The sequence below is a fragment of the Dipodomys ordii genome, unplaced genomic scaffold (genome assembly GCF_000151885.1).
Source record: "Dipodomys ordii isolate 6190 unplaced genomic scaffold, Dord_2.0 Scaffold80, whole genome shotgun sequence".
Lineage (NCBI taxonomy): Eukaryota > Metazoa > Chordata > Mammalia > Rodentia > Heteromyidae > Dipodomys > Dipodomys ordii.
Window position 1 is genome coordinate 7,015,078 of NW_012267296.1, and position 12,884 is coordinate 7,027,961.

The 12,884-nt window shown below is 33.7% G+C and overlaps 1 protein-coding gene across 1 annotated transcript in view; it reads right to left on the reverse strand.

Moving 5' to 3' along the window:
• Nucleotides 1-2,709: 2,709 nt before the first annotated feature.
• The window catches only part of LOC105992148, a 15,084-nt gene continuing 4,909 nt past the window's right edge, over nt 2,710-12,884 (reverse strand). Inside the window, exons 2-5 of the mRNA XM_013024972.1 lie at nt 10,045-10,109; nt 8,449-8,549; nt 4,594-5,560; nt 2,710-3,125 (exon numbers count right to left, since the gene is read on the reverse strand). Of these exons, the coding sequence (XP_012880426.1) occupies nt 2,710-3,125; nt 4,594-5,560; nt 8,449-8,549; nt 10,045-10,109 (1,549 nt within the window). The remainder of the gene's footprint in view (nt 3,126-4,593; nt 5,561-8,448; nt 8,550-10,044; nt 10,110-12,884) is intronic.

A 12,884-nucleotide genomic window follows, 5' to 3' on the forward strand; every position in this document is an offset into this window, starting at 1 on the left:
CACATAGTAATTCTTGCCCTTAATTCCATATCATTAAACATTTGGGAAAGTGGTTTTTTTTTCATTTGGTGAATTTAGTAAGTAAAATTATTTTTTTCTAGTTAATTCTTACATTAACCAAAATCATATGGAATTGTCTGAATGTACATTGGATATTTTAATTGGAAGATGAAAATAATTTTAATATAATCAAGGATTTGTATGTGGAAAATCTTCAAAGTTAGAATTTGTATCTTTTTTCCACTGGACAGGAAAAGAAAATAGAAGCAAAGAACCTAGCTAATCATGGTGGTTAAGTAATGAAACATCTATTGTTTTATAACTATTCTTTCTTGCACAGTACAATATGCAGGAAATTTTCAGTTCTCCTACCTTATCCAATTTATTAATTTTGTTATTATTTTTTATTTTTCAGGGGATATGTTAAATTTTATAGATAATACATATATGTAATTGTAATCTATTTTGTGTTTAATAAGAACAAGAAAGTTGGAAATGGTTTATTATCTTTGTTCACCACTATGCCCTCAGATTTGCAAACTCACATTATTTTAATTAAAAAATCTCAGATCCAATTTATATGAATTTTGTAATTATTTTTCCTTGTTGGACATAATGCATGCTGTTTACTGTTTCTTTTGTAGAATTATGATTCTACAAATAACTTTACAAGATTATAAATCATCTTCTTAGACCATCTTTCTATTTGAATTTTTTGCCTAACAATTTCCTTTAATTTCTTAAATTTTTACAAGAATCAATTGCCTATTTTACAGATTTTTATATTTAAAATTTAAGCCACTGAACACAATACCCCAAATTATATGGATTTTAAAGCATGAGAAATGACACTCACAAAGCAGAGTTTTGCCATTGTTGTTGACAATGTTGGTGCTTTAGTGACTCTCTTCAATTATATATATCAGTGTTGTATATAATTGAACCAAATTTTGCGTTCTGTCTTTCTTTTCACTTGCTTTTGGTAAATATTAGTTCCTAGTAAGTTATCTCTCAGGTTCTACCTTACTTAACTATGTTTTCATTCACAAGGTGGTTCACAATGCAGTAGTTCTATTTCAAAGTCAGAATGACAGTAGAGAATATAGAATATACTATCTGTAAAACAACATCATTTGTCAGTTTGGTATTTGTTCTCAGTCAGGATTGGCAGTAATTGAAACATGGCAGCTTGTATTCTTCCATTACCTCTGTGGTTTTGCCACCCTATACTAGATTCAGGTAATTCAAGTCTGAAATGATATCCCATCTTCTGGGTTGAAAAGGAGTAGGAGAAAGAAATCTCACTACCTTTCTTTTTTTTCCTCTAGGTCAAAACCCTGGTTCAGTAAGCATATGCTGAAACAGGGAGAGTGAAGAGGGAGGCTAGTCAGCCTCTTTACCTCCTTCCTCAAAGGCTAAATGGATCCTGTTAGGGCAAGAGTTGCCTTTAGATCACAGATTACCACCCCTTGCACTATGTGTTAAGGCACACAATAAGGGGCTTCGTGGAATCCTATTATTTAATTTGCCCTTGGTTTTGTAAAAACAACAGCTACCATTATTCAGGAAAGTGGAAAATTTAAATGTACAAATTGAATTGTGGCCCATATGCCCTGAAACTCAGCACAAATTTTATGTATGACTATAAGGCAATGAGATTATTTCCTTATGTAACTGATGAGTTAATCTCATTAATTTACAGTCATACTTGATCTGTCTTAACGAGTTTGTGAGATAATTGGTCTTGAAAACTACATTTTACAGAAAACTATTCTTATGTAATCTTAATAATGTGCTGATCATCTGGGCCAATAAAAAGTCATCCACTTCTCTCTGAAAAAAGCATCTTAACCAGAAATTTAGTAAAATATTTCAACAATTTCTCCATTTTGTACTGCATCTTTTCATGCCAAACTAATTTAGTGTTGGGAAGAATAAACAAAATTAATGTTAAAAACAAAAATACTTTTTAGCATGCAACATTTTAGGCATCCTGTGGTGCTGTTAGTGTTGTTATCTTACTCATATTATTTACATCACAAGTATGTATGCTATGTACAGTTCTACAGTTATTTGTCTCCTTGTATTTTAAGGCTTCCAGCAAATATTTACAATTTTGCCAGGTACATGTCACAAATATATATATGGTTAAATATTCTTGTTAGTGACCTTTCTTCAGAGGTACTATCTAGACATTTCAGAAAATCTAATGATCTGTCAAATATATTGATTCCTTAGATTTTAGTCAATAAATGTTTTGGGCATTAAGCTGTAACCATCTAGATAAATGTAAATACCTATGCAATCACTTCCATTTGTCCATCAAAATATCCCAAAAGACCTAAAGTTACTGGCAGTTTGAGATGTACAATATTCTTTGAAGGTTTGTTGGCATCTTGGTTAGTGTTAGATTAAAAAAATTCTCATTGCCACATAGAAATCGAAGCTCAAAGAAGTTAGCATATTATTTCTATACAACCCATCCCCTCCAGATCATCACACAGATAACTGATAGTTGCCACACAGAATAAAAGCTCCAAACATTATGATAAAGACTATCACAATAAGCACAATTATATTCATTTCATGTATTCTACATTTTGATGTCCCATTTACTATTTTTGGTAGCTTGTCAGGTTTAGTTTTGATGTTCAGAGTCTTTGATGTTAAGTTTCTTTCACTGTCTGGACTATTGTGGAGTAACAGTTTTTATAATCGGTGCTCACCTATCTTTGAGAGCTCAGAAAGGGCAGAAGATACATTCTGTGCAGAAGTTCCAATATTATGCCCAGGAGTTTGAGCCTTATCCACAGGCCCTCTGAAAGCACTGCCTCTGTGAACTCCCCCATTGCCTCTAAGAATCTGACGATTACCCATGGGGACTCTAGCATTGCTGCGGAGAATTTCAGGATTATGCCTAGGAGCTCCAATACTAACATTACTGGCATTATTCTTGGGAATTCCAACATTGTCCTTGGCAAGTTGAGCAGGATCATTAGGAATTCCAGTGGTGCGCAGCTTTGCAGAATTCTTAAAGCTTGGATCGACAGCAGGATGTCCTCCAGAAGTTGATGGAATGGGCCTTTGCCAAGCTTTTTGAATGTTGTTTCTTTTTTTAACATTTTCTAAATGACAAAATCAAAAGTCATTTTAACTAATTGAAAACAGATCTCAGTTTTGAAAAGAAATTATGAATAAATATGAATGACATATACCTTTTAATTAGAAAATTATTTTAGTATTTGAGTTCAATAGATGAAGAAAAAAATGTTAAAATTCCTGTCACAATGGCCAGAATTGGGGGGGCTAGTGAAAAGAACAGAAGTGAAAAAAAACACCGAGTAACATTATGGTTGGAGGAGGATAAAGAAGATATTAACTAAAGAGAAATTATAGTCATGGCTTAAGGACTTTTAAGAACAAATGTATTTTATCTGTAATTTTATTTATTTTGAAATATGAGTAATAAAGCAATCAAGAATTTGATAGGAAAATCAAATCAGAGAAGTTTAACCATAAAAATGGATTTTACCAGGATTTTACAAACTCTTGAGAATATTCAATGTGAGATGGGCTGAGCCAATTTTGTGAGTGTGTTAAAGGATGGTATAATATGAGCTGACTTTAGGTTCTACTTAATTTTCAGTCTGATAAATGATTTCTTGGAATTTTAAATACATGTAGAAAAATAAACATTATAGAGCTGGTCAAAATTATGATTTCTAGAAATAGTTTGGGCTAGATTTTTGGATTTTTCTCTAAAACTAGTTTCCAGTTCATTGGTGGGGTTATTTCTAAGAGATTCTTCAATAGACTATCCTATTTTAATTTTAGGCAGTGCTGGGTTTCAACCCAGGATCTTGCACTTATTAGCCAGGCACTCTACCACTTGACTATATCTTTAGCTGATATAATTCCAATTGATATTCTTTTGAAATTATGCAGTCAGGCTTCTAATATAAGTTAAAAGAGAAAATTGATTTCAGACTTCTGAAGTAATAAGTCTATTCCTAACATCATGTTTGCATATATGTAGAGAGCTGTAATGATGAAAACAAAATGTTACTCTTCAATTAATAATAAATTTCAACCTACGGCTTTAAAATACATGATAAGATACATTTTAAATACATTATAAATATATAAATATTTTAAGTTCTTCCATTAATATTACCTTTAAGCAGGTATGGCATATAGTATTATTGGTGTGTTTGTCAATTTATACTTTTTAGTCACGCGGGTGCTTACTTATAGGAGGAATTGGAGAAATATTTTGTTCAATCTAGTAGAATCATATCTATTATTCCCTTAAATTTCTAAACTAAACCCTTGTTTTTCAGTTACTGAGTGATGGGTGTATTAGAGGGCAATTATTCTATGAGTGAACTTATCCAACTTAAAGTCAGACTGTGACAATTCCCCTAGAAAAAGCTATTGTTTTATGGAATACAAAGATTCCCCAGTTGTTTGATGATAAATTTACTCATTAAAGTCTATTTGTATGGATATATATATATATAATATATATATATATATATATATATATATATATAAAACATACAAAATGAGTTATAACAAGTACAAAAATCTTACCTGCTGCAAGCAAATTATCATCACTTTGGAAGAAGAAGCGTGTGTCTTTAGAATTTAATTTTAACTCAGATGCATTTGTTTTTTGGCTCCTGCCAATTTTGTATGGGGGCAGGCTGTTACTGCGTTGTCTCTGGAGTTTAGGACGCTGGGGCAGCAATGGGAAAGGCCCTTGCAAGGACTGGAGACGGCTATCTTTGGGTGGGGAGGTTGCTTTATTCGCATTTGGTGATAGTTGGAAGTAGCCATTATCTCGTTCTTCTTCAGTAGGACTAGTTTCGAGAACATGGAGCCCTTCACTGTTCAGTGGTGCATCTAACAGTTCTGCCCAGGAACGCCGAAAGATGGATCTTTCTCTAAGAGGAATCATGCTTCTTGCTACTTCCATATCATCACTTCCTGGGGACTCTGCATTTTCTGGAGATTCCAGCCACAGATTTCGTGGGCTTCTTGGGCGACTGTATTCTGAGGATGGTGAACATTTATTTATTAAAGCCTCCAGGTGTATAAGCCCAGTGAATTTCAAAGTTGGAATTTCTGTATCATCTATCTCCTTTCCAGGCACACCAGCAACAAGTATTGCGGTGCCTTTCCCCCTTTCCTCTGGACTGGCAATTCCTGTAACGTCTAAGCGTTGAGATTCTGGGACCCCTGAAGATTTAACTGGCATTTTCTCTAGGCGAAGAAGCCCTGACGTTTTTGGTCTTATAAGGGCAACACTCTCTAACTCTTTTGTTAGTGGGGGGGTGGTAACCATGACCACCTGACTGATATTCCCCAGGTCCCTCTGATGGATACCTTCTCGAGTGTATGGATGGGCATGTTGGTGGTAGGAGGCCATTGTTGGTTTCTGTTGTTTTTGTTTTCTGATTTTTTCCCGAATTTCCTCGTCAATAGGACGGAAATAAATGAACTCATCAGTAATGTTTTGAGCACGTCTGTATTCGAAGTTTGGATTCACAGAAACAATCTGAAAGAATATTTGAGTTCAAAGAAACAGTTCATTGTATTATATCAACACATTTAAGAGCCTTCTCTTTTTGAACCTTTTAATCTTATATCTAATCAGAATTTGACTAGAGAACAATATGTCTAAGAAAGAATTGCACTGTATAGACATAATCCAAGTTAATTAAGAAATGCAAAAAATTTCCCAGAGTACTACATTTTTCTTTAATGAATGGATGTTTTAGCTTAGTATTTTGTAGTGTGCAAATCACATAAGGTCATCAAAGGATCCACATTTCTCCCCCCAAATTTCTACATGATTCCATGGCAAATAATTTGGAGAAGTACATATAGTTTTCTCTTCATAATGTATAGGAGTTTATCAAAGGCTCTAAGAACCAGGTGCTGGTGGTCATGCCTATAATACTAGCTACTCAGGAGGCTGAGATCTGAGGATCGTGGTGCAAAGCCAGTGGGGGCCGGAAAGACTGTGAGACTCTTATCTCCAAATTACCACAGAAAACTGGAAGTGGTGCTGTGGCTCAAAAGTGGTAGAACACTAGTTTTGAACAAAAAAGCTCAGGTATAGTGCCTAAGCCCTGAGTTCAAGCCCCATAACTGACAAAAGAAAGGGAAAAAAAGGCTCTGAGGACTCTCTTATACATACATGTTTACATACACAAACACACACATGTGCATAATCATATTAACCACGTCATTCATTTTCTACTTTATTTAACATCTAAGATTTTGTTGACCTTGGAGAGATTGCCCCTCCTAGGGATATACAGTTTCTACAGATAATAACTTGCCTAGGAGCACAGCTTTCAAATGAAAACCAGCTAACCATACTTCATGCATTCAACTACTTCACACTCTGGCCTCTGGCTGCTTAAATGGCACCAAGGCCTGAGACCAACTATGGGAACAATTGTGTACCTGTTGGATCTCATTGAAATCATTCAAAGTACCCTGTTTGCCTCATTTCAGTGATTTTGGTGCTACCCAATGTCCTGGTATATTCCCTTCTTTGAAATGTGTAAGCATAATAAACTATTTTAAGTAGCAATCATCTATTGATGTGCTTACTACATATGATGATACGTAAAGAATAAAATTTACATTAAAACATTCATATACAATAATCACTTCTTTGTGTTATGTATTCTAGTGTTTTGTGTGTGTGTGTGTGTGTGTGTGTGTGTGTGTGTGTGTATTCACAGTGTTTTACAACCATTATCTAATTTTGGAAGAATTTCCTCATCCCTAAAAGTAATTCCAGAACATCAGCAAAAATGACAGAATAAAGATCTTTGAAAATTCTCCCTTTTATAAAAACAATGTGAAACTGGCAGAATGGTACAATCAACTTTTTTCAAGGATCTAGAAATGAACCTAATGTTTGTAGCAATTTGAGTAATTTATTCAATGTAAAGTATCTGAAGCTTAGTGAAAACAAGTAACTTTCATTCATGGTGAAAATCAGGGGCATAGAAACCATTAAGAAAGGAGTTGGAGCTCTTTCAAATATTAATTCCCAAGGATTTATAATTAATTGACTTCCCTCACTAGTACTTAACTACTATTTGCCTCAGTAGTTTGCCTCTTTTGTGGAATCACACAATATGTGTCCTTTTGTGTCTGCCATAGCATAATCTTTTCAAGGTTCATCCATTTAATTTCATGTATTGAAACTTAATTACATTTTATAGTCAAATAATATTCCAGTGTTTGGATATATCACATTTTGTTTATCCAGTCATTAGTTGATAGATATTTATGTTATTATCACCATTTTACTTTAGAACTAATGATACTTGGAACATTCATTTCAAAGTCTTTGCTTGGACAGAATGTGCACATTCTCTGGGGGTATGTACCTCAGGATAACTCTAATTTAGCTAGACAATTTCTCAAAGTAGCTGCATCATTTTATATTCCTGCAAGTCTAGAATTATGTTTCATTTAGTTTTTCCAAAGTGTACTTTAAAATATAGCAATTTTAGAATCACTTTGTGAAAATATCTTGGGGGAAAGTCTCTTAATCAAATGACATAGATCTTGCATTGCCATACCCAAAATAATAAAACTATAAGACTTCTGAATGGACAATTTTCCTCCTAAAAACATTTACCAGGAAAAGGCAAAAAAAAGTTGCAAGATTTTGAGAGACACTGAACTGAGTTGATAATACAGCCTGTAATGCAAAATATTACCATGAAAAATAATAGATTTCAGAATTTAATGATAGCAATACTTACTGACTGTTTTTAATTTTACCATAGGTTTTTCAGAGCTCATCATTTTATACTCTTTAAAAATATGGAGGAAATAAAAATAAATGAATCTGAAGCTGTAAAAAATTTCTGAAATGATTTAAAAGTTATAATTTAATTATGAATAATTTATTTCTTGAAATTATAATTCTTCACCCTATCTTATGTTATTACCATTTTATCAGTGTTCCAAGAGGAAAATCTGCCTGTCTTAAATGCTCATCTGTCATACCAGTATTGACCATACCATCTACTGTAGTAAAATGAAGAGGTGACCATTATCTCCTTTTTTTTTGCTATTTTTTCTTTATGGATCCTATTATCCCATTTTCTAGAAGGGGTATTTATTTTCATATTAAAGAAACATTATACAGAAACTGAATTGTGACATAAATGCACTTAAAATTGCTGAATAGATGTGTGTGTGTGTGTGTGTGTGTGTGTGTGTGTGTGTGTGTGTGTGTGTATGCTGGAACTGGAACTTGAACTCAGGAGCTTTCACTCTCACTTGGCCTTCTCACAAGGCTGTAGCCTCTACCACTTTAGCCACAGCTCCACTTCTTGAATAGATATTAAAGCAATGTGTTTGGATATTACCGATCAATGTTGAGATTGTGGTAGTGGTAGTACTTACGGTAGTTGCTTCCTGGCAGTGGTTACACCAAAGTATAGGGAAATCTCTCTTTAGAGACAAAACGCAGTTTGCATATATCATAGCACCTATGCGCCTGTATTCTGTAAGAAAAGATAGAGCTGTATGTTTGAACAGTGAACTCAAAGGTTGGCAAATGTTGACAGTCTTAAATGTATGCTATAGTTTAAACAGTGGGAAGATGGTAGATAAAAAGTAAAACATTATCATTCTTTTCCTTGTAGCACAGAGCCTACCTTCAATGGCCACTGTAATAAGTAGTCTGAAAATTATAGTTATATAGAAAATTCTAGTGATGCATCTAAGACTTTATTATCACTCATATACAGATAATATTTTTTATTTAAAAATCTATTTTTGTTTCCTAGTGTAAATTTATTGTAGAGATTTCATAATGGTATTTCCACACACGCATGTAATATACTTTGATCATATTCACCCTACTCTTTCTTCAGATATTGCTTTCTGATGTATCCAAACACTGATTTTAAGATGAATGAAATGGAGGCAACTAGAGAAACAGTGGTGACTGGGCCCTATTCTTTTTTTACTCTTCATCATTGAAATGGCCTTTTTTTTGTGCTGGTACTAGGGCTTGAACTCAGATCCTAGGTGCTGTCTTAGCTTTTTCACTACAGGCTGGTGCTTTACCATTTGAGCTACAGTTCTATCTCAGACTTTTGTTTCATAATTGGAGATAGGAGTCTCATGGGCTTTACTACCAGGGTTGGCTTTGAGCCACGATCTCAAATCTCAGACTCCTGAGTAGGTAGAGCTACAGACATGAGTTTCTGGAACCCCACTCCAGAGTCCTTTTTTTTTTTAAAGCAGGTTAATTGGAAATGAGTATCATGGACCTCCCTGTCTGGGTTGGTTCCAAATGTTGATCTTCAAATCTGAGTTTCCTGAGTAGTTCAGATTATAAGCATAAGCCACATCCTTCAAGTAATTCCTTTTTAAGAAATATTGTTTATTTATTCATACCCTGTAATTTTGCTCTAAACATGAAATATTTTAATTCTGAAATAAAGTTTTAGTGTGCCCTTTTATCTGTAAATATTCGAATCTATAATTCATTTATACTTGCCAATGAATATGCATATTATAATGTATATTTAATAGTTCTGCATAAACCTTTTTCCCTTTACTTTCTTGATTATGTGAAATAATATTTAAATTGCTGGAAAAATAATGACCATATAACAGTATTTCATTGGTCACTCAATCACTTTATAATAGATTTTTCTATAAGTAGAAGTGATGAAGTGGCATTTATTGATTTTAAGGGTTATCTATAAATTGAGGGGTTATATAAATTAGATTAATCTATCATTTTTGCCCGCTGAGAATATTCACATAGGAAAGTAAATATTTGTATGCAGAATTATATAAAGACATAGAAATAAATGATTCATGACATTTATGATTGTAGAATCAGTGCTAAAAGGACCAGAAAATTGGTAGATGATATTTAAATTATATTTCTGTATTAAATTTTTTCTACTTTTTATTTTTAATCTTTAAGTAGTTGCAAAATTTTTTAATTGAAAAAAGTCATTGGAACATTAGAGCCCTTACCTGCATTAGCAGCTGCATCTCCAAAGGAGGAACCATAAGCCAATTGTAACATCTGACCAACCCAACTGCAAAAATGCAAAGAAAAAGAAAAGGCAGCCTTTAATAACAATTGATATTGAGTCATTGTGATATGCATGATACTTTCTCATTTCACACTCACATAAATAATTAGATATGAACCATTAATATTCCCATTTAACAAAAATCTGAAGTTCAGAGAGAAGAACTAATATATTTGTGTTTAAGCACTAATAATCCAGGTGGCTAGCTCCAGAATCCATAACTTTTGTCATTATGACTGAATTTTTGGTCTCATTAGAGATATATTAAAACTCAAAAGGATAAAGCCTTCATATCAAATGCCAAAGTTTCATAGATAATCACTTGATTTAGGAGGAATATTTAAAGTAATAATACGTTAATAACTAGAATTAAAATAATGAGCATGTTGGGACCAGTATAAAATTATGTAAGAAACCTCTTTAGTAACAAAATGAAAGCTACATTATTGATGATTGTATATTTTATTAGCTTTCCATGTAAAAATATTGCAAAGCTAAATACTAATAAATAATAATTATTTTTGCATATGCACAAACTTTCAAGCTGTACTAGAACTGATTTGATGGTTTCTATAAAGGCAAAACTCATCATATATTTGCTGGTTGTTTAAATCTGTAATTTTAAAAAGTCTACAATCCGTATGTTTACAACAAAACTATAATCCACATTTCAAAATGTGAATTAGGGATGAGTTATAAAATTTAAGTTTACATTTCCCAAAGCAAATTCCAAAGGAAGAAAAATTTCAATTAGAACCTGAAATATTTTTTGAAGTCAAATAGGGAATCAGTGGAATTTACAGGGTAGTTTAAGTAGGAATTTCTCGACTTTTCTTGTTTTGTGCTCCAAGTTCAGACACACTCTGACATTGAAAATGTAATTTTAACATTATTAGTGTGCAAATGAATTATTTTAAATGCACAGAAAAACAGTAGGAAGCTGAGCATGTATTTTCCCTGATGAGCAATTACTATTGTGCTTTTTTCTTGCAATATTATGAAGTTAGAGAAAATTAAAGCTTTAAAAATTACTGTACTTACATTAATATTAGACAAAGTATTTATTAAATGTTGTAACTGTAATGATGGTAATAATCTGCTTATTATACTGATTTGTCTTCCTTGAGTGTACATTTAATGGGGGAATCCACTTTTACCATACATGTTTTCACAAAATTAATTATTACTGTAAAACTGGATTTAGTTAAAACTGCCAGAGTGAAATTCTTCATGGTATTTCTATGTATCTTGTAGCAGCATTTGTCTTGGACTATTAATATTATTTTTATTAATTTTTAATATTTTAAGTTTAAATAATGTAAATTTTCTTCCAGATGTACATTTCTATTTAATAATCTGATTGCCTTGCCATAATGTAAACCAAAACTTATAATACATGCATAACATATTGGAGTTAGGTGCAATAGGATTAGCAGAAGTTCAGTATTATACAAAATACATACTCTTTTAAAAGCAGCTTTATTGGGGGTGTATTTATGTAGCAAACAGCTTTGGAAGACAGAGGTCTCTTGAGGGAAGAGGGGAGATTTGCCTCCTGGCCAGGTTAATAAAGAATGTATCCTTCCGGGACAAAATTTGAAGAGACTTGCCAGCTGCTGTCCCTTCAAAGACTTGGTTAACTCAGCTGTGACAAAAACCTATTCAATTTGTTGCATATATTGGTCTGTACCACATCCCCTTTGGGATTTTGGTGGCAAGAGGCTTTGATATTAGTGAAGCTTATGCAGCTTGTTGTGCTATGTTTAATAAAGGCCTTTGTCTCTTAACAGAGGAATTCTTGTTATTCTGGTAGCTTCCTTCAAAATTGAGTTTGCAGGCTTGCAAACTGCTAAAACCTCAACCCTTAAATGGTTTTGAGGAAACAATGGAAATTAGAACTAGTATGTATATCCGGAGAAGCTCCCATTCCCTGGTGAGAGCAACAACGGACAAACTGATGGGAGTTGAAAAGCTTTGAAACATAGAAACCAAGGAAAATTATGTCACTTGCAACACCTAATCCATTTAATTGGGGACCAATTAAATTAGAACCTCAAAATAGAGGCTATATGTTTACTTAGTTTTGTAATGTAAACCCAACATACAATCCTAGGTACTCAGGAAGATGAGATTTGAGGATTACAGTTCAAAATAAACCCAGGCAGAAAGGTCCAGCCAAAGTGGAGCTATGGCCCAATCGTTAGAGCACCAGCTTGCAGTAGAAAAGCTCAGGAATAATGACCAGGTCCTGAGTCCAAGCCTCAGGATCTACACACAGACACAGACACACACACAAAACCAAGCATTTTGAAACAATTTCTTCAGAATAAAATGGATGATCGACTAGGTTTTCAGTGCACTCCATTTTCTGTATTCAGTCTAGAAATTTTCACACAGCCTTCCCATGTCAGAACAGGTCTACAATCTCAGTCTTGAAGCTAAAGCAGGAAGATCTGTAGTCCAGTCAGCCTGGTATGCATAGTGAGTTTTAGACTATCTCAAACAAACAAAAAACCCAACAGAACCTCACCCCCCTCCCCCAGCCAGGTGCCAGTGGCTCACATTTGTAATCCCTAGGTACTCAGGAGGCTGAGATCCAAGGATCTTGGTAAAGGTAGCCTGGGCAAAAATCCAGAAGTGGAGTTGTGGCTTAAGTGGTATCAACTATAAAGTTCCCTTTTCAATCTATCTGTCTGTCTGTCTGTCTGTCTGTCTGTCTGTCTGTCTGTCTGTCTGTCTGTCTGTCTGTCTGTCTGTCTGTCTGTCTGTCTGTCTGTC